A 22516-nucleotide genomic window follows, 5' to 3' on the forward strand; every position below is an offset into this window, starting at 1 on the left:
CCCGTTAGATACAAAATAATAGAAAATTGAGGTAATAAAATTACAGTTGTAACCTAAAATATATATTTAACCGAAGGAAGAACGAGGGGGTTCGAGAAATAAATGGAGCTTCTAGAACTGTCTGTGCTCCACGCATAAGGCATGGAAATTTTCACACACATATATAATAGTCGCTTGAAAATCCATCTCTAAACCCTTGGACTGATCCTTACTAGCGATTAGCGAGCCGGCCAATTTCTGTCCGCCATGGCGATTATCTCCGATTACGAAGAGAAAGAGGAAATCCCCAAGCCCAAGAAGCCTTCCTCGTCGTCTTCATCGGCCAAGCCTTCTCAGTTCAATGCCAACTTCGATCCTTCAAACCCTCTAGGGTTTTTGGAGAAGGTGTTCGATTTTATTGCCAAGGAGAGCGACTTTCTTTTCAGGGATACAGTCGAGAAGGAGATCGAGACGGTAGTGCGTAGAGCTGTGGAGAAGAGAAAGAAGCAGGAAGACTCACTTGAGCATAGTAGAAAGGCTGAGAAGAGGGTGAAGGAGGAGCCGAGGACTGTCAAGGAGGAGCCCAGGACCGTGAAGGAGGAGCCGCAGACTGTGGCATCTCTGGCAGAAGAGAAGATTGATGTGAAGTTGGAGCAAGGCGCCGAGGAGAAGAAAGAGGACAATGGGCCTAGAGGTGAGCATTCTTTCACCCCCTTCCCACCTCCCCGTCCTCTACTTGTTTGCTCTTGGATTGGCTGTATTGATTTTCTACGATTCGAAAGAGTTAGAGGAAGGAAAACATTGAATAACTAAAATAATTGCCAGTCAAATATGGCAAGATTAAACTGACAATGGTGCAGTTAATTGGCAAGATTTAGCTTTTGGACTGATGATTTTTGCATTTACTTGTATACTCGTTTGGTTTGGATGTTGATGGTAGGTTTCTTAATTTTTCATTCTTGAGATAGTTTTAGCTTCAGTTCAACCAAGACAAGTTAGTTCAAATTTTTGGAAAGTTCGAATCTGATACATTTCCGATGTAAATTGAACTTTGTGGAAGATATTCTTTTGATGGAGAACCATGCCTTCATGGAGAAACTTTAATGGAAAATGTCACCGCTCTATGGAATGTTGATTGTTGAGTATTTATTTTATCCTCTAGAGGCGACCATGTTAATCTCTTCATGAATGATGAAGCTTCATGGTTGCAGTCTTTTTTTCATAATATATCTTCAAATGTGTCTAGAATTCCACCGGCATTTGGAACTCAGTATGATGATTACCCTACCAAATTTGTGAAAATAATATTTTTTGTCTTTTGAGTTCAACTGCTAGAATGTGTAGCTGTTTCCTAACTTTGTTTCTTACTTCTTATGGCACTTACAGTTCCCAACCACGGTAATGGTCTTGATATGGACAACTACTCTTGGACACAGACACTCCAAGAAGTGAATGTTAATGTACCAGTACCCAAAGGAACCAAATCCAGGTTTGTGGTGTGTGAGATCAAGAAGAATCATCTCAAAGTTGGACTAAAGGGTCAACCGCCAGTGATAGATGTATGTTTTTTTTTGCACCAGCTTGTTTCATCTGCGGAGATATGTGCACAAAGAGTTGCTTTTTTATTTTTCAGGTTCTTAATTATCATCACATGCTTGCAGGGAGATCTTTGTCAGATTGTCAAGCCAGATGATTGTTATTGGAGCATAGGTACGTCTGTTCACCAAAAAGAAAAAAAAAGTGAATGATATTAATATATTTTTTAAAAATATATGGCGTATTCTGATGCTAAAAGTCCTTGGAAATATGTGATAACATATATAAGAAGATAGGGGGCGTATAAAGTTAGTTGAAGTCACTTGAGTGACAAAGTTATTGCGTTATTATTTGTTTATGTTTTATATTCATACTTGTTGCAGAGGATCAGAGCATGATCTCTATTCTTTTGACCAAGCACAACCAAATGGAGTGGTGGAAGTATTTAGTGAAGGGTGAACCTGAGGTTGATACTCAGAAGGTTGAACCTGAGAACAGCAAACTGTCTGATTTGGATGCAGAAACAAGGCAAACAGTTGAAAAGATGATGGTATGTATCTTGATCTCCTGTTTTCTATCAATTACACATATGGCTTATTATGTCAAGGTTTCCTCCTTCACATATATTCACATGCTGTTCTTTTATTTCTTCCGAATAAGAAGCTTCATTCACATGCGCACAAACATGCAAAAGAAAAGCACATTCAAGGTTGAAGTGGAGGATAAACCATGAAACACTTTCCATTGCATGTACGAAAACTCACAGACATAGTTTGTACACTTCCGTTGGTTCTTAGCACACACTCTGTTGCACACAAAAACAAAATTTATACACTCCATTTAGGAGTTTACAAAAAAGCACCCCAATCAATGTTTAATTACTTAAGAAGTGTAGCTAAGAAAAGAACTTGAAGAAGTGCAGCCAAGAAAAGAACATGAAAGGATATGTAGGATTTTGCTGTGTCCATCTCCTCCCAATCTAAACACTTCCCTTCATAATTTCATACCAATCTCACGTGATTGGCTTCAGATCATTAACCTATATCACTTTAACCATACTCTTTGACTTGTGATGGAATAACAATCGAAGAAGATTATCCATGGCTGACTTATGAAGGATTCTTTAACAACCAAAGGGAAGAAATAAAGAAGTGTGACATTTCTGGCTACAAAAACAGAGGGGCCTCTTATTTGCAGATAGAATGTGCAGCAGCTTGGTCTCTGAGCAATAAGGGGGCATCTTATTTGCAGCCTATCAGCAGTATTCGGACCTTCCTTACTAACAACCAACACAAAAATCTCCACTGTCTTGGGCCCATTCATTTGCTATGCATTAATGATTGTGATTTTGTGAGCTCCCTGAATAGATATTTCAGTGAATATTCTCAATGGGTGTAAGAACACCTTCAATATAAACCCATAAACCGTATTAGTCTCTGATAGACCTTCCTTTAACTCCTCTATATTCATATAATTAATTTGCTCCTAGAAGTAATTCTCTAATGAAGACCTCCTTGAAGCACCCTTTATGGAAGCACCCTTTATGGAAGTTGAGATTTGGTATGCTGTCAAGGATCTTGGAACCAATAAGACCCCTGGCCCGGATGGTTTCACTGTTGAATTCTATAAAATGTATTGGAACATTCTCGAACAAGATACTTTGAGAGTGTTCCAAGACTTTTTTAGAAAAGGCATCATTAATGCAAGCCTCAATGAAACCTATATCTGCTTAATACAGAAAAAAGTTGATGCTCGAACAGTCAGTGACTACCGCCCCATAAGTTTGACTTCTTGTTTTTACAAGATCATAGTGAGAGTCCTTTCGGAGCGGCTTAAAAAGGTTCTTCCCTCTACCATCACTGAATACCAATCTGCCTTTGTTGCTAATCGACAAATTCTGGATGCATCGCTTGTTGCCAATGAACTTGACATGAAAAAGCTTTTGATAAAGTTGACTGGGATTTCCTTGATAGCATTACAGAAGCTAAGGGCTTTGGGCTCCTGTGGAGAAAATGGATTAGAGGTTGTGTTTCTTCAGCAAACTTTTCTATCATCATCAACAGGAAACCTCAAGGCAAGATCAAGGCCTCTCTGGGATTAAGGCAAGGTGATCCCCTTTCACCCTTCCTCTTTATGAACTGCTTTAGTAGAATGTTGATCAGTGAATCTGCTTACAAGTCTATTGAAGGTTTCTCCATTGGTACTCCATCTTCAATTTGCTGATGACACTATTCTTTACACTATTCTCTTCTCTATCAAGGAGGGTTACAAGGTAACAAACCTCTTCAGAATCATAAAGTCCTTCGAAGAAGCGTCTGGCCTTAACACCAATGTACAAAAATCTGAAATGTTTGGTATCAATTTAGATGAATCTGTCCTTCAGTCTTTGGCAACCAGATTTGAATGTAGAAAAGGAACATGGCCGGCATCTTACCTTGGCCTTCCTCTCAATGGCAAGCCTCATTCTGCATCTCTTTGGGACCCGGTCATGGAGAAAGTGAGGAAAAGACTTAGTTCATGGGATCACTCCACCATCTCGAAAGGAGGTCGGCTCACCCTCATCCAAGCCACTTTATCCAATCTACCCACATATTACTTATCCATTTTCTCTATCCCAACAAAAGTGGCAAAGGATTTGGCAAAACTCATTCGGAATTTTTTGTGGAAGGGTACAAACAACAATGGGGCACAAAACTTGGTTAGATGGGAACAAGTCCAGAAACCAATTGAAGAAGGTGGGCTGGGTCTTTGCTGTATTAAGGACAAAAATCGGGCTCTTTTAGCCAAGTGGAGCTGGAGATTCCTTTTGGAAGAAACTGCCCTTTGGAGGAGAGTGATTTTGGCAAAATATGCCTTCTCCGACCACCGGAATTCTCACCCAAACCGGATTTTTGCATCAACTAAGGGTTTATGGAGAGACATTGACAATCAGAAATCCTTGATCTTTTACAGAATCACTTATAAAGTGGGTACAGGCTTCCTCCCAAGGTTCTGGATTGACTTCCACCCAAGGTTCTGGATTGATGTTTGGCTCACTAGAGAACCCATTTGCCAAGCCTACCCTGTTCTCTATACCTTACACACCAGAAAGTTGGGTTCTGTACAAGATTTTTGGTCCTCATCGAATAATAATTGGGACATCCAATTTCGAAGGCATCTAAAGGATGCTGAGATTGATGAGCTGGCATCTCTCCTCCACTATCTTTCCTCCATCAGCCTTTCTACCAATCGGGATTTTATTATTTGGAGTTTGGAATCACATGGACAATTCACCACCTCCTCCCTCATTAAAGACATCCACCAAACAGCAACTACACAGACATATTCCTCTCTGTACAATTCTATTTGGAAAGATCACTACCCAAAGAAGATAAAGTTCTTCCTATGGGAAACTAGTCTCAATGCTATCAATACATGGGAAAAGCTCCAAAGACGTATGCCCGAATATTTCTCCTCACTGGTGCACTTTATGCAAAAAACATGGTGAATCTAGTGGTCATGTGTTTGTCTCTTGTGATTTAGCCTCAAGTTATTGACAAAAGCTCCTTTCTCTTTTGGATCGTCGACGGGTTTACCTACCGATTTATCGATGCTTCTGGACTATACCCTAACCGGTCACCCCACATCTCTTATTTGATTCTATAGTTTTCTTGGTGATATCTTGGTGTAAATGCTCCCCTCTATTTCATCACTATAGTTTCGCCTCTCTCTTATCTAAGTGGAGAGCTTTTTTGTAGCCCAATTTGAGCCCCTTTTGTTATCATATTTCATATATCAATGAAATAGTTTCTTGATCTAAAAAAAAGTAATTCTCTAATGGAGAAGTGCTTTCCTCCCAAACTTGACTGATAATTGTATGTTTCAGCACAACGAATGCATAAAATATGGGGAAACCATCATGGGTTAGCCTGGTGGTCAATAAGGGCCGATGTAAATAGTATATAACTTAGAGGAGGAAATGAGTTCAAACCATGGTGACTGTTTACATGGGATTTAATATCTTATGAGTAACCTTGACAATCAAACCTAGTAGGGTCCAGGTGGTTGTCCGGTGAGATTGGTCGAAGTGCGAGCAAGCTGGCTCGTATATGGATATAAAAAATGGATACAATATGGGGAACCTTTTAGAAAGTGATTGATTTCCAGCAAATTTATCTGTCCAAAATTATGTCCTTCCAGTTCCAACCCAATTTTTGGCATATGCCCTCTCATTTTCATGAAATCAGGGGGTGAGAATCTGATTCTTCCAGTCCCATTAGTTTAAATTATGGAGTTTTGTTATAGAAACTCTACTAAGAGAGCACCATTTAGAAACAAAATTCTTCTTAAAACCTACAAATTTCTTGGACACATCGGTTCTTTCAAAAGATCTTAGCCTATCCTTTGAAATGATAAAATCTTTTAGAATAGATGGCCAGCATCAAAGAAAATTAAATGAATAGAAAAATCTTATTCCCTCCTGACAGGTGTGGGTTAAAAGCATAGTCTTGTTCCTCATTCCTTCTCTTGCATATCAGTATAACACACATCAGTTTGGGGCTTAAGCTTGCTGCGTGGTTTCTTCTCTAAATAATATAGACTATAGGGATTTACTCTTTCCTGGAACAGCAAGCGAGCACATGGAGATTTTGATCTTTTAGGAAGCCTTGTATTTTTATAGCCTCTTGGTCATAACTCTTGGAATAACCTCTGATTGGAGGGTATTGAAAATTCAATCACGTGAGAAGACCCAAAATATTTATATTTTTTAGATAAAATTGTATAGAAATTTTGGAAACAACGAAAACAAGTTTTTTGTTTCTTGTTCCCGTTTTCAATTTGTACTAAAACATAAATAGAAAATATAGTTTTATCATTCTTGAATCATAGAGGTCATGCCATTCTATTTTTCTTTATTAAATACGAGGAAATAAAAACAAGAAACCGGAACGGTCGCCAGACGAGCCATAAAAGTTTAGGAAACCCGAAGCACAATGGTATGTTTCTCAGCCAATAGTGCTCTGATATCTTATTCTCCTCCCAATTTGGATGTTGCCTGCACCAAGACCCCCTTCAATTCAAGGAATGGACACTTCTTCCCACTCACTAAATGATTGACACTCCAAATCAGAGCTTTTTCCTCAAGAAGCTCCTCGAAAGTTTTTCAATGTGCCTGCCCTAGTTTTCTAGGAGATCTTAAGAAACGAAAAATGATATGATGGGACATTGGTAAAGAGTGGGTTGCATGAGATTCAATCTTCCCCCGAGGAAAAAAAGGATTCCTTCCATTTTGGCAGCTTCCGAGTAACTGTCAGTCAGAGGAAGCCACAACTCCTCATACTCGACTGTCGAAGACTCTTGTCAAATTGCGGACTGAAGAGTTTGGTATTATTATATTTAGGTTGTTTTGACAATATGATAAAAGGGTATACATTCTGTCAAATTTCAACTCTATTGTATCAACTTAGGAGCTGACGCCCTCATGCTGATGCTAATAATAATTCATGTTTGTGAAAATTTTATTTTATGATTGATCTGTAAAGTACTGTAAATTAGATCATGCATTATCACCATGTTCTTGGCATCCATCCCCAACTTCCAATAAATCTAAACCCCCATGCTTGATTATGCTACTGATCTCTTGTCATTCAATGATATTATAACTTTGTTCTTTTGCGGAATATCTGGTCAATCTAGTTTGGTTCATATTTAGCTACGCGTGCAGTCTCTAACCGTATTTGGAACACTGTACAGTTCGATCAAAGGCAGAAGTCCATGGGACTCCCAACCAGTGATGAGATGCAGAAGCAGGAGATTCTGAAGAAGTTCATGGCTGAGGTGATTATTTGGAAACTGTGTCCTTGTGTGCTTGTAATGATTCTCTCTCTACTGACTGACTCTCTGTAATTGCAGCATCCGGAGATGGACTTTTCAAGGGCAAAGATCTCATAAGCGGAAATTTTCTGGCTGATTCTACGACATATAGATAATAGAACCCCAAAAACAAAACAAAAACAAAAAAGCAAAAGAAGTCAAATAGATTCTGTTTCAGAGGTGGGAGGATTTTTTTTCCTTGTGTTTCTTTTTGAATTCTCTAGTTGGTTTTCTAATGTTTTGTTAGGGGAGAATGAGGGCTTTTAGAAAACATGTTCTCATTCATTTACTTTGCTACCATGTATGTACTGAATTAAGGTTTTACCATTTTATTTTTTTCACGATGGGCTTTCTATGATTGTGGGCCAAGGTCTATTCAGCAAAGTAAGATACAAGTTGGGCCTAAATGAAAGGCCCATTAGCCCAGCGTCAAATTCTGGGGCCATGGCTATGTCCAACAGGCAACAACTAAAGTAACTATTCTAAAATAACTCTCCCTGTAAGAGTGAAACTGTTTTTAAATGTCTTAAGAGTAGTGGGGAACAATCTATTAAATCTTTTTTTTTTTTTTTTTTTTTTTTTTTGTAGTGCAACGAGCGCTATTCAGTTTGGCCAATTTAATGATTTTTTTTAATCTCTCTTTTTTAAAAGGAAAAATTTATGAGATGTCATTTAGAAGATTGATCACACAGTTGATTGTTTGGAGAATCTGGTAATTCCCGTCAGACATGTTAATGTTTTATTACTTTAGAATTGTATTACTTTCCAGCATTGTCTTTAGACTTTTCAAAATCATTTGGTATCATGAACCTTGGTAGCATGATAGGAGTATTGTCATTCTAATTCTACTCTTGTTTCTAGCCGAGATTAGTCTAGCCACGTAGGGTCAATAATGAGGTAATGAAAGGAACTTTTGGACAAGATAGCCCTAGCCATTGGCCTCATCCTAGAGATATCCGCGAGGCAGTCACGTGACGACACGTGTCAACTTGTGCCACCCTGTGGCATGCCATTGGGGTCCTTCTCAGTGCCCTTTTCCAAGAAAAGGTAAATGGGCCTACAGCCCCTTTGTCATTATTGTCTCTTAGGCCCACAAAGGCCTATCAATGAAATGATTCTGAGTAGTTAAAAGGACCTCACATTCTGCAATCTGTTGTGGCTGTGGGGGACCTATAATTCCCTCCCATGTCTGAGGGACTCCTCTTCCCCTCTAATTCACTTTCTTTTGTTGTTTTCTGACCAATCCAACCAACTCTTCAAACCCAATAATTTCCATTGCAATTGTTTCTCTATTGTACCCATAAAATCCCATTTATGTGCCACTTCTTTTAAGACCATCTACCCCAAACTATGGCTGCAAATATCCTGTGCTCCCAAAACAAAAGGGGTTTTGAAGGTTTAGCTTCTAGGTATAAAAGTTCCTTTTTTTCTTCTTATCAAAGGAGAAAAAAGAAAAAGAAAAGAAATTATCATCAAGATTGAGAAGGACATGTTCTCACAAAACTTGACCCAAAAGAGGAAGAATTCCCCTGCAATCCTTGTGAAAGCTAGCTCAGATTTCCCCTTCTTCATCCTCTTCCATAGTGCGAACACCCACATGACAGTGACGTGGCATGCCACTTGTCACTCAAACTTTCTACCCTTTTTTTTTTTTGGGGTTCAAAATTGAATTGGCTCTCCACCTGCACTGGACCAACCCCAAGACAATGAATGAGTCCTTATCTAAAGCGATGGCAGAGGCCACTTTCTGCTTAATTTTTGGCTCAAACAACTCTTTTCTTCCTCATTGTTCTTTTCCAAGATGCGACGAATCATTTTTGTACTAATCTTGTACTGCAGGAAAAGCTTGTAGCTTTGCTTATTAACTAAAAAGCCCATTTTATTGACAATTTTTTCAGCCTGAATATCTGTCTAAATCTTGGTGTGTCAATGGATTTCAAACATCAGAATTTTGAAAATCTCTTTAAATAATGGAGAGTTCGATTGCCAAGATACCCTCCAGTTAAAGTGGACAATATCATATCATAAAATTTCTTTGTCTCTTCGAACGTTCAAGAGATAAATAAGAGAAACCAAAAATAAAAACTGAACTCGACAAGTTTTTGGATCTTTTCTTTGAATGAGGCAGCAACCAAAGAGAGGAAATTATGGAAGAGTAGAAGGGTTTTGTCAATCTACAGTTACAGATTTGTTTTTATCTATTATTAAGTCTTCAAATCTCTCTTCTGAAACCTGATGCAGACATCTAATGAGGAAACCAAAACAAAAACAAAAACCATACAATGGTTATTTTGCATAAAGGAAGTAAAAGAAGTGATATAAATCAGGTCATGATTGGAGATTTTGATCAAAGTAAAGATTTTTAACATGAAAATAGAAACCAATTTGTTTATGATCTTTTACAAAGCACAGAATTTGGGGTGTTTTGACTTGAATCCAAACTCTTGAGCTTCATCTCAGTGGCTTAGAAGACAGAAGTCCTGCATGGCCATGGACAATGACTGCCACTTCATCCATTTATGTCCATGTCAGCAACAATTCAAAATGTTGAGTGGGGCTCAGCAACCCAAAGCCAATTCACTTAAAATTTTCTCCAAAACAGACAAAATTTTGCATTATGGGACAAATCCCACTCCAGCTGTTTCTTCTTTGAGGCCATCTTTTTCTGTTTGCTTTGTTTTTTGGGCTTCCTGAAATTCTAACTTAAAAGTCCCACCAACGGTCATTATTTTTCTGCTTTGAAACTTTCTTCCCACCCTTCATTCAGCTGAAATGAAATAAAAGTCAGAGACTTTAAACACAGCTTCCAAATTCCACTCACTGTTTCTCTAGTTTTCTCTTGTTTGTTCTTTGTGATTTCTGCTAATTTGTTGGCCCCACAACGTGGGGATTGAAGGCAACATGATTTCATGCCATAAATTACTAGGAATAGTCTTTCCATGTTATGCCTAACTTTTTGTTCAACAGAACCCCGACCCTGACGTTTTGGTTGGTGATATATGCTTAACTTTCTTGTAAATCTACTCGCATGAATCATGAGGAAATATCTCTTTTCAAGGCGTTTGATATTCACAAACAAGTGCCTTGGTCTCAAGTTTTCTATTCTTAGATTTCTAGGTATGATGTTGAAATACCAAACGCCATTTCAAGAGTGAAATCCATGGAAGAAACTAAAAAAAACAAACATTTTGTTAGGACAACGAACCTAAAGGGTATGATGCTATTCACTTCAACCATATGAGTTAGCTTTTGGATTCTACTCAAACGACCTTATATTGATAAAGATACGGATCTTTACTTATATACTCAAGATCTTTCCCACTTCTAGTCGATGTGAAACTATGCCTCAAACATGTTTGTCTACCTTAAATGGACTATTTTACCAAGTGGTCAAGAGAAAACTCACTTCTTTGGAACTAAAAAGATAATGGTGAGACTTATTAGATGTCATATAGAATGCAAAGATGGCTAAGATGATGACCAAATGCACTTAATCTCCTCCACTAACAACATCTTCCTTTCATTCATTTATAGCCAACCAACTAAATTCAAAGTGGGTTTTCAAATTTGGCTTCTCACAAGGCTAGTTGGCATTCCCATTCTTTTCCACCAAAGGGTACTTTTGTGCAAGTTTTACAAGTCTCCCTCTCTTTCTAGATTTTTGCATCATTGAAAGAAAAGAAAACTGAAAAAAAACATGTGGAGATATTTGAGTTGAAACTCATGTTGTAATTAGGTCCATCAATGAATAGTCATAAAAACCGCTCTCGAAGTAGCCGAAGTCTTCTCGAGAATTAGTGAGAGTATACTATGAGTATGATATAAGAAATGAGGCTCTTGAGTACACTTGATTATCAGAAAACGAACGATATAAGGTATGTCTTGTACATGGTTAAATACTAAATGCATGGTAAACAGAAAATATCATGGAGAAAAGTTTGAAATCAACAATTTCAAAAGAAAAAAGAAAGAAACAAAGGGGAATTCTTCACCATTCTGTTTCTCACACACATAAACACAGAACACTCTGGTCCACAAGACCTGTTGGGATTTAATGGAAATACACAAAAACAAAGAAAAATGGATTCTTTTGGTTTCATTTAGTATCTCAAGTCACAACTGTACCAACCAAAATGTGACACGTGTAAGCAGGGAATTGGCTCAATCTCTGCTCCCTCTAGCAGCCATGTCATTTTGTGTGCAAGTTTCACAAAGTATCATTCTTTATTACAACTTTAATTTAATTTGTTGTTCCTTTCCCAATTGATGAATTTTTTAAGGTTTTTTTAAGTGTGCTTTAGAAGCCCCAAAGAAACAAAACAAAGAAAAGAAAGAGAAAAAAAAAAAGGAAAGAAAAATCTTCAAACTATTTGACTTCTGATAACCAATAATCAAACCAACTTCAAAAGTTAAATTCTCAAGTGGGATTCACTGTTTAGGTATTACTTTTCATTTCATACTGATTCTCATGTAAGTTATGGAAATTCATTTTTATTGGATTTCAAAAGTCATTAAGTAGTAATCATACTCCTTAATTTTTTGACAAATATTTATTTTTTTGAAAAAAAAAAAGAAGTCTCTTCTCTCTCGCAGGTTCATTCTTCTTATCTTCTACCCGTAAAAAATTTAGTGGTGAATAGTTGAAATTAAATCTCCTGCTATTCAATTAATAGAAAAGTATTTTTATTAGATGAAGTCTATGTATTGCTTTAATGAGCGGATGGTCCAACCTTAAGAACATACTACAATTCTAACCTTCCAGGTGGCAAAGAGTTGACAGCGAAATGTCAAACCTTCCCGTCAACGTTGAAGAGATATTATTATCATTATTATTATCTCTAGAATAAAGTTTTGAGTTAGAGGTTGTTTTTGCTTCTCTCTCATGTCCGAGTGCATTTAAGAGAGACATATTCTTTGAGCTTCACTAAAGGACAAGAAAGAAAGTTGGGTGGGACCTTTTTATAACTCAAATCAAAATTCCAATGTGGAGGAATAGGACTCTCCATATTGATGAAGAATTTTAACCATTTTTTTTGGCCAAATAGGAAGAATCTCTCTCTCTTTGATGACATCTTGTGAAGTGGGCATTGCATTTATATTTATACAGTGAAAGTTCTTTGCTAACTCACATCAGTGGACAAAACTAAGTAATTAACATTAAACTTATGGCCTTGAATTATTGTAATTAGGTTTAAGATGAGGTGTGTGTTTGCAAAATATCTAACTTTTTTGTTCTTATATTGGGTCCAGCTAGCTAAAACCCATGTCATTTCATTACAAGAGACCAGCAGATTTTTTACCTGGTCCTTGAGAACATGACATCATATTTTTTATCAAAGTTTGTCACAGTCTCTTGGTTTTGGTAGGCATGTTGTTATATTTGGGCAGACAGTCAACATTTCCTAAACTAATCTTCTTTTACCCCTTTCATTTTCCCTTTCCTTCAACTGCACAACACCTGGGGAAAGATTGGAAAATGCCTTTTAACATATTTATGTGTATACCGTAACGGATTAGCATGATCCTCCCAATAAAAAGAGTGATCCAGCCTGACTCGTTGGTGAAGAGCGAGGTAAATATCGTTGCAAACGATCAGCAAGTGAAGGACTAGTCCTTTTGCGACAATATCGTTGCAAGACTGGTACTTGGCCACTGATCGATCAGGTTGCCCATCACTCACTCGCTCTCCTTTGAAGGTCGTTTCTATTATCTTTCTAGTATGACGTTCCTCTACAAGAATACCGAATCTCCAATTTCACATAGACTTTTCGATTTAACCATGGTATGAGAACAAGAAGTACTGTGTTCAAATATCTTTGTAATGTCATTTCCTTCTTAGTTAACAATGACAATCATATATTGGGCTTTGTGCTAATTTTGGAACCTACAATTGAGAGAGCGTGTTAAGAATATAAATAAATAATGAAAGATGTTCTCTTTTCGATCCCAACCCTGTAATAGAATAAATCGAAGATATTTTTACTTCAAATCGCTATCTAACAAAAGGATGAGATATGTTGTTTTAACATTTTGGTCTAAAGATATTCTATGGAATATACTGAATATGTAAGCATAGAATTTAATTTTGGGAATAAGTTTTCAGAATTGTTGTTCATGACTTAAAAAAGGAGGTGTCATGCACACAAATTCAAATCCTTGGAGAAGGTAGTGGCCATCATAGATCTCAAAGTTTTATTATATTTTTATCACTACTTAATAGCTCTTAAATTATTGTATTGCATTTTTTTAGTGTACTTAGGCTACTTGATTTGATTTGATCTACTTGAGAGAGAGAGATATTATTTTAAAATGCCAAGTGTTAAAAATTATAATATTATATCAATAAAACAAAAAGAAAAGGAGTTTGTAATTAAAATAAATGGTAAAGTAAAAAAAAGCTTGTTGCTAAAGGTTGGGTTAGAGAATCAAAACAAAATAAGCCTGCCAAAAAAAATTGTTGACTTCGACTATTTCTTTTATCTGGATGGAACGTAATGCTAGAATTCATGTGGGTGGGATGAGTCGGTCTCCTTCTACCCTCTTGCGTGCTTTGAAAGCTGAGGTCGGTTGTACTACCTGGTTTGTGAACTTCTGATCTTATGTTTATCTTGGTCCGAGATTTGTTTTTTTTTTATTTACTTTTCTGTCTTCTTGTTTTATGTTTGTCCTTTGGGTTTTGTACCTTGATGAGATCCTCTGTTTTTTTGTTTAATATATTTACTTTTATCTTTTATCATATGTCGTGTTGAATCACTCAACATTTATTCAATAAACATGTTACATCATTACTTAGTTAACGATAACTAAAGTGATATTCTTTTAAGGTAGAATTTAAGGAAGTCATTCATACACCACCAAATCAATCAAATTAAATATCGACTAAAGGAGGATTGAATCTCTTCTTTCTTTACTCACCTTTTTTTTTTCTTTTTTGTCTGGGTGCACATAAGAAAATCTCATTATCACATTCTTTCTATTCTCATCCCTACCAACTTCTCCATCAAACATGGAATCAAATTTGTTCACTATTTAAGTAATAAATCTAAAAAAATATTTTGGTAAAAAGATAAAATTATGACTTTAAAGTTTAGAAACTAAAGAGACACAACTATGAAAATATTAATCAAGCTTAAAGAACCAAACAAATTAACAAATCAGTGTTGGTTTAATCTTTTTAATTATATATCTTGTCTTTTTTTTGCTTAATTTTTTTTTTAACTTTTACTTTTACTTCCTCAAACTTACTGCATTCCAAAAAAGTAAAGTTTCTTCATTTAAGTTTCTGCAAAATATTGAGAAAGAAAACAACAAAGAAAAGAAAGAAGGCAGATTGGAACTCATCAAATGCATAACAACGAATGTAAAGACAAAATTTATAAAATTAAAAAAAAATCGAGAAATTTGGGGGGGTGGAATCCACGCGCTCCCATGGCGCGTGGATCCTGTGATATGGGACCTGTTCATTTTCCTGACCAGCCCACAAACTTTTCCCCAGCATTTTGGCTTGGTGCTGAATGCTGATGCACCCTTTGCAAATTGCAAATTAAATAATCAAAGAAAAACCCCCAATAATTTTTATAATAATTAAAAGAATCAATTAAATGAGACATTGCAATATAAAATAATGATCAAGTTATTTTCTTGCTTTGTCTTCATATATGTTTTTTATTGCATCATCATCATCATTAGAAGGACAATATTTCCACTGCTTTTCTATTAATTTTCCTCTCTGTTTGATCTTTGATGGGTTTTTATTCAATATTATAACAGACCATATAAATTTGCCTTCTTTTTTTTCTCAGTTCCAAATCCCAAGCTTAAATACAAAACCCCCCAAAAAAAATTTCACCCATTTTGGGGCTGCTCTCCTCAGCTTATTATCTCCCATTTTCCTGAGAAACTGGAGAAGGGCTTTTCTTTTCCAAAGAATAGGGACTCGTTTTGCTCTCCCAGGCTTTGGAAATGTATGCAGAAACTGAGCATTTGATTCCTTACTTCCAGAATTTCTCTGATGAGTTTCAACTAGCTAGGGAATTCTGCAAAATCCACAAGCTTGACTCTCCATTGGTACTCTCTTTTTCTCTCTACTTTGTTTTCTTCCTAACCTTTTGCTGTTGGGCTGCATTGTTTTGGATGATTATGAACTGGGTTTGAGCTGAAACTTTCTACTGCTTTAGTTTTTGGTCTCAACTATGTGTTCTGGTAGTTGTTTGTTGTTACTTGATTTTCCTATCCACTGTTTGGTTCCTGAGAAAATGGGCGAGAAAGACTCAGAAAATACTTGCTCTGTTACCATTGTATCCCAGTTTTCTCAAAGTGCATAGGGAAGTCGTTTTGAGTTAGCTTTACATGCTGGATCTACAAAAGGATGGATGGAAAAAGGCAAAGAGAAGGAGAGTGGAAGAGATAACAGTTTCTTTTTAAGTTCCCTGCTCCAATCATTCTTCCTTTTTTCACTCATCTTTTGAGTTGAACCCATTATTCCACTCTTGTTTTTGCTTAACCTCCATGGAAAAAGGGTTTTAAGAAAGCATTCTCTCTCTCTCTTTTTCTCTCTCCCAAAACCCACTAACAATTTCTTCTGTTATAAGAAAGCTGGTGGTGCTCAGCTTCTTTTCACAGAGATTTCCAGTGATGGGCAAATTGTGTTTTGTATTTGTAAATGGTTGTTTGTGAGAGCATTTTCAGTTCTATAATGCCAGAAGCCAGCTCTCATCAGAGCTTTTCCACCATTTTTTCTCAGCATATAAATACTTGGCCTTATTAGCAAAATATTCTTTGTTTTTCTGCTTTTGCTTTTCTCCAATGATTTCTGTTAATTTGGCTGAATTTTGCAGGATCCTACAACTTAACATCCACCTTTACATTAAAATTATTTTTATTCCTTATCTTTTCATCCAAGAATATGTTCACCTGTTTCCCCTCAAATTAGTAAGCTCCTTTTGCCTTGGAACCATGAATTTTTGTTGAAAAATCACTTCTATTTTGCATTTTTTGTTAGGCATTAGTTTGATTTGTTATTAGGATTAAAGTAAGTTGGCAAAAGAGCTCTTCTTTCTTTTCCCACCTTCAGATTGGTTGGTTTCATTTTCATCATTCATCTCTTTCGTCTAATACAGAGTAACATGGTTCAAACATCAATTGTTTGTGAATACAACATGGGCGGTGAAGGCGACCTATTCAAAGCTCCAGAGCCAATTATTGGGGAATCGTTTTCAGGTCTCGATCCTATGACTGCAATTTCGATGATATCCTGCGGGGAAGCAGACATCTCCTTGGAAGGACTTAAAGATGCGGATTTTGAACCATTTCAAAGTGATCAGCTCTTGAGTGAGGTTTACTATGAGTGTGGGAAGGATCTATTAGAGAAAGCAGCAATACAAACACCACTAGTTGAAGTTTCCGACCTTAAGGATGCGATTATACAAACGAATGAACACCAAATTTCGGAAAACAAACCAGTTCCTGATGCAACACTTCAGAAGAGTGTCAGCTCAGGATGTTTAAGGTCAATGGACTGGATGCAAGGCCCTGCAGTGAAGTCCAGTCTTTTGGATTTCAGCGGAATGGATATGAGTGCTGTCTACGGGATGCGACGGGCATTTAGCGAAGGAGATATCAAGGTCAGACTTCATTTCTAATGTTTCAGGATCAGTGTGTTGCAAATTTGATACAGAAACTGACACAGGGAAGAACTGAACATTCATGACTCGAGTACGATAATAAATGTTGGGAATCTCAGGTGAACTGTTGAAAGGCTAACTAATAATCAGAAACGCATGAGCTAGAAATAAGTGCTTCCTGAGGAGTGAATACTTCTCGCATTATGATATATTTATATAGAAGTGTCTCGATGTTGTTTTTGATCATTTTACAAGTTGGGATTTTGTTGTTGATGCTAAACTTTTCTTGCAGACTCTTAGCAACGGCAATGGTAGCCAGTTCCATTCTCCTCTCGAGCGGCCGCTGCTAGTCAGCAACTGCACTGCTGAAGAGCGCAAAGAAAAGCTCTCAAGATACCGAAATAAGAAGACGAAAAGGAACTTTGGCAGAAAGATCAAGGTAATATATTTGACAATCAATGTTCCATAAACATGTCAAACGAGTTCGCTTGCGAAAACCACTTAAGATTTTAACATAGTCACCTTTTTTGAAAGTGCACAAGTGGAGCTTTACATGACAATGGCATGGACTCTGACATTTTACACCCTTCATGCTTTAAAAAATTCTTTGTAATGCAAAGTTACTAAGACTTGTTCATTTTTGATGTATTTTGGTAAGAAATTCCTGTCATTAGATGTCTAAGTCAGCCTCTTTGCATCTATAAACTACACATATTGCACCATGCCATATTACCAACCATTTTTCTTAACGAAGTTAGGAAGAACATTTTTAAAACAATTAAGGCTGTGTTGGAAGTATTCAAAAGTACTTTTACCGTAGCTAAAAGTACTTCCAATTCAAAATCATGTTTGAGAGTAATATAAAAATACTTAAAATCACTTAAAAAACTTTTTGAGAGAGTGAGAAAGTCCTAGTGAAAGCGCAGGTCTGACTGCTTGACCGGAGTATACTTAAAAATATTGAACCAAACATCAAAGTAGTTTGTTATCAAAGCACTTTTTACTTGTTAAAGCACTCTTAACCACGTCTTACACTTAAACATTAAGAACTCAAACGATCGGAATAAAAAACCGACCTTTAAGATCATAAGATGAAGGATAAAAGGAGAAGCTTTTTTGTTGTCAGTATGCTTGCAGGAAGGCCCTGGCTGACAGCCAACCAAGAATCAGAGGAAGGTTTGCCAAGACTGAAGAATCTGAGATGAAAAGGCATTGATTTCTATGATGGAAAACCAGAGGTTAGAAGAAGAATTTGCTGTTAGTTTCTTTAGAAAGGCTGGGTAGAACATAGATTTGTAAATAGTGTTTGCTTAATAAAACAAAAAGAAGAAGAAGAAGAAGAAGAAGCAGAAGTTATTTGTTCATATTAATGCTGCTGCTGCTGCTGCTCTGTAATGTTGATGTTTGTATTTCCTAATTCAAGTGTTATGATCTGTATCACTTACAGTTCTAATTATGGTACCAGAAACATTGCCTCAAACAATGTTCTGAGTTCATTTTATTTAAAGCTCCAGATTTGATCATGAGGTTCTATATTTATACTTTCAAAACGTCTATTTTGTTTCATGTACCTTTATTTGATTCCTATTAGAAAATTTTATATACAATGAAAACTCTTTAATACAAATTTATGATTACATTTTAAGGCTAAAATTATTATTGAAAAAAATGAGATAAAAGAAACATAAAGGACTATCACTTTTTAAAAACAAACCGAAAGGAGAAAGGATCAAAATGAACAACATCTAAATAAATTTAAACCGAGATTTTACGATCTAAAGTTTGCAAGGTATAAAATCAAGTAATCTGTGTTGGAGAAATTTTGATATATTATCCTTCGAAGAAATTAATTGTTTATATTCGAATGGAATCTCTCTTTTTAGTTTTAGTTGAAGATAAGAGATAATAGTGTTCGTTAAGATTTAGATCAAAACTAATATTCAAATTGTAATTTGATAAGATGGTGATTAATTTTCAAAAGGCATATATATTTATCCAAACTTTTTAAAAGTTAGTTAAATTATACTAAATACCTCTTATCAACTTTCTGAGCTCTTGAAAAGTGGAAGATTCCAGTCTTCATTCTTGGTTGAACTAAAAAATATAATAATAATAATAATAATAATAATAATAATTAAAATTAGTTCGTTTCAACAAGTTTTACTCGACTCTTTCATCAACTTCCCTCTTAAAGTTAAAAGGAAGAAAGGAAACCGTCACAACGTTAAGTTATAAGAATAGAGCTAGGTGGTAGGTGCCAGGTGGCAATGAGTTTAAAAATGGAGGTTACACTGATTTGTAAAATGAGCCCTTTCGAGTTGGTCACGAGGCAACAGCCTCTGACGCCCCATACCATTGCAGTTGGAGGGGTCTTGCCCATCAACCTACTCTGCCAAACGACCTAATCCAAACCCACGACGATGAAGCTGCAAGGTGTATGAAGGGAGCGACCTCCCTTTTTGAAGATCACTCCAAAAGATTGACTGGATTATGACATGTTTAGAATGATCTAATAATGTGAGAATGATCCATGGTATTTTAAACGTGTTTTACTATTAATTTTATTCAATAAATTCAAAAATAAAAATCAATTTACATTAACTTTGGAAAATAAATCACAAAGTAGAGATGGAAAGGAAATACTACCAAGTGGAATTTACAAATTTCTGTCAATTTTACTATTAGACTTCATTAACTTTATTAGTTTATTTTTCTAAAATTGATATGTGAATTTAGCATTAGTTTTGAATAAAAATCAAGTTAAATTGATCTATTTGTCCTTACAAATATTTAATAGAATGAATAACATGAATCTCAAATGTAAAATAGAATTAATAGTTAGATTATTTCGTGAAGTAAAATTTCCTAAAATATAAAGGGTTAGTTAATTGAAGAATTTCAAGTAGATATATTCTATGAAGATAGAAATTAAAGAATAAGGATAATATATTGAAAGAAGAGACCTAAGAACTAAGAAAGGCAATAATACCCCCCAAAAAGTATATATATCCTTCACCCACCATCGGAATTATATAATTTTGTGAATACATAAAAGTCACAACTTTTATTTACAGAAGAATTAACAACTAAATAAACAATTAAATAATTATTTAAAGTAATTTACTGTATCAATTATTGTCTTATGGATCTGATATAAAGAACAACCAGATAGATTATAGGAAAAATACACTTTTAGTCCTTGAGATTTGTGGTAGGTAGCTATTTGGTTCCTAAAATTTGAAAATGAACGTTTTTGTCCCTTAGATTTGAGAAATGGTTCTAAATGGTCCTTGAGCTATACTTTGACCGTTGGATTGTTGAGTGTATTTTGTTAAATATATTAATTTAATTTTTTGGATGACTGGATCTTTTTTTATTATATTATTAAAAAAACATACAGTCAGCAAAAAAAATTTAATTATTAAAAAAAGATCCAGTCATCGAAAAAATTAAATTAATATATTTAACAAAATACGCTCAGCAATTTAACAGACACGTCATTTTAACGTTAGTCAACTAATGATCAAAGGATAGTTCAAGAATCATTTATAACCATTTCTCAAATATAAATGACACAAATAGGCATCTACCACAAACCTCAAGTACCAAACGTGTATTTTTTCCTAGATTATATGTACTACCCTAGCGTTTCATAATATGGAAAGCTATGAGTAAGGATACTATGTTAATATGTCGGAAGACCAAGTAAAACTATGTATTTGTAATATATTTATTCAAGTAGCAAACACTCGACTTGGATGATTGATGTCAAACTCAGACATAACTTACTTGATAAAAGAATCGTGAAGCTCTTTAAAAATGAGAAGTTTAAATGTCCATTCTTATCCTTGTTGAGAACTCGAATCATTGTTTGATGGTCTAACTATTTTAACTACCTATTTACTAAACCAAAATGTAAATTTTGAGCCCTCTTAATTATATACACTTTAAGTTTTCACTAATTAAGTTGGAAATTCCTCCAATCCTTCTTACTCGAAGAAAACTTTTTTTTTTCTTTTGAGGCAACTCAAAGAAAACTAATTATTTAAATATAATTTTTCAAAATTTCGTCATATATATATATAATTTCTCAAAATCTTTTTAAATGAGACAACATCATGTCTATCAGACTTTGATACTCGATGAAGAAGATTTTTCTTTTCTAATCCTATGCTATGTAATTTGAGACTATAAATTTTATTTTATTTATATAAATATGAAATGTTATTCTCACAATGAATTAAAATTTTTAATTTATAGAAAAATTGAAAATAAATTTCATTTATTATCAAAATACTAAAAATAATGAATCAAAATATTAGTAATTTAAGGAAGCACTTCAAGAGAGAATTTTGATCGAAGTAAAAACTGCCACATTTTGCAAATGTTGTCTCTGCAAGAAATTCTTGTTTTGCCTGAACTGAAACTACAATATTTCAAAAATTAATTTTAATAATTATATTTAAATAATGTGTTTTTTTTTTCACAACGTTAAATATTATACACAATTTTCATACATTAGAAAATTAATTAATTAATAATAAAATTCTTTTATTTGAAAATCTTTTTAGTCTAAAATTCAATCTCCATCCTATTAAAAAATGCTTTTGTTTTAAACCCTAGGTTTAATCTTCTGCAATTTGTTCCATCTCTCATTTAGAAACCCATGACTTGTATTTAAAAGCAAGCAATCAGATGTTACTATATTTGGTCATAAATTAAGGAATCAAGTATAAAGACATTTTTGTAACAAGCAGATATAAACTTTACTCGGACTTGGTAATTAAATATTTTTAAAAAAATTACAATCAATGATAATTTTCTTTTAATTATAAAGGACTTTCAATTAAATTATAGGTTTCCTTGTACATCTCTAGTTTAAGAAGTAAAAGAATACCCCTATATTTCTCTATTTTAAGAGCTAAAAGAATTCCCCTATATTTTGCATAAAATCTGAACAAGGCTATATGAAAACCAACTATATCAGGTATATAATAGAAATTTCAAAGAACCTTTTTGAAATGTGACCTTTATAAGTATCACTGTCATCTTACTATTATAATTAAAAAAAAATAGAACTTAGGAAAATGCTTTCGATCACTTTAATCCACCATTCAATTCAATACCTTTTTTAATAGGATTACAACAGAGAGATGTTTAAACTTTGTTTATAATACCAAGTTCCGACCATTTTTGTTCATTTTGGTTCCTGTACTTTTAAAACATTCATTTAGTTCATGTACTTTTAAAAGGTGAAACAATCACTTTCTTAAAATACATGGACCAAAACAAACGTTTCAAAAAGTTGAGGAACAAAAATAGACAAAAATGTTGAAAGTACAAAGAAAAACAAAATGAACATTAAAAAAGTACAAAGACTAGTGAAAAAAACAAAAAGTATAAAAACCGAAATAATATTTTAACCTTGAAACTTATAAAACTTTAGAACTTGACTGATGACACCAAATTGGGACAACGGCAAAAAGGAAATAAGATGTTCTCTAACACTACAACCTGAATTTAGA

General features: G+C 34.9%; 2 protein-coding genes across 3 annotated transcripts; both read left to right on the top strand.

The window, feature by feature from the left end:
- The first annotated feature begins 124 nt into the window (after positions 1-124).
- On the top strand, positions 125-7709 carry BOB1 (HSP20-like chaperones superfamily protein). The gene is made up of 6 exons (XM_022302354.2): positions 125-673; positions 1366-1538; positions 1641-1689; positions 1899-2065; positions 7249-7332; positions 7408-7709. Exons 1-6 carry the CDS (start codon positions 247-249, stop codon positions 7444-7446), a joined length of 939 nt encoding a protein of 312 aa, XP_022158046.1. The 5' UTR covers positions 125-246; the 3' UTR covers positions 7447-7709.
- Positions 7710-15082: 7373 nt separating this feature from the next.
- On the top strand, positions 15083-18514 carry LOC111024606 (uncharacterized). Of its 2 annotated transcripts, none has more exons than XM_022302313.2 (4): positions 15083-15435; positions 16488-16991; positions 17284-17430; positions 18118-18514. In XM_022302313.2, exons 1-4 carry the CDS (start codon positions 15331-15333, stop codon positions 18205-18207), a joined length of 846 nt encoding a protein of 281 aa, XP_022158005.1. In that variant the 5' UTR covers positions 15083-15330; the 3' UTR covers positions 18208-18514. The 2 variants fall into 2 exon arrangements, with proteins under 2 accessions (XP_022158005.1, XP_087982176.1); XM_088126050.1 differs by lacking the exon at positions 15083-15435 and adding an exon at positions 15838-16299.
- Positions 18515-22516: the final 4002 nt, after the last annotated feature.

Source organism: Momordica charantia (genome assembly GCF_013281855.1).
Source record: "Momordica charantia cultivar OHB3-1 chromosome 6 unlocalized genomic scaffold, Mcharantia_2.0 BLBB01000006.1, whole genome shotgun sequence".
Classification (NCBI taxonomy): domain Eukaryota; kingdom Viridiplantae; phylum Streptophyta; class Magnoliopsida; order Cucurbitales; family Cucurbitaceae; genus Momordica; species Momordica charantia.

Excerpts from the sequence above, each read along its gene's own strand:
- BOB1 (XM_022302354.2), top strand. The coding sequence starts at position 247 with ATGGCGATTATCTCCGATTACGAAGAGAAAGAGGAAATCCCCAAGCCC. Across the intron at positions 1,539-1,640 it reads GTCAACCGCCAGTGATAGAT|GGAGATCTTTGTCAGATTGT; the intron begins GTATGTTTTTTT and ends ACATGCTTGCAG. Across the intron at positions 1,690-1,898 it reads TGATTGTTATTGGAGCATAG|AGGATCAGAGCATGATCTCT; the intron begins GTACGTCTGTTC and ends TACTTGTTGCAG.
- LOC111024606 (XM_088126050.1), top strand. The coding sequence starts at position 16,174 with ATGATTTCTGTTAATTTGGCTGAATTTTGCAGGATCCTACAACTTAAC. Across the intron at positions 16,300-16,487 it reads ACCTGTTTCCCCTCAAATTA|AGTAACATGGTTCAAACATC; the intron begins GTAAGCTCCTTT and ends CGTCTAATACAG. Across the intron at positions 17,431-18,117 it reads ACTTTGGCAGAAAGATCAAG|TATGCTTGCAGGAAGGCCCT; the intron begins GTAATATATTTG and ends TTTTGTTGTCAG.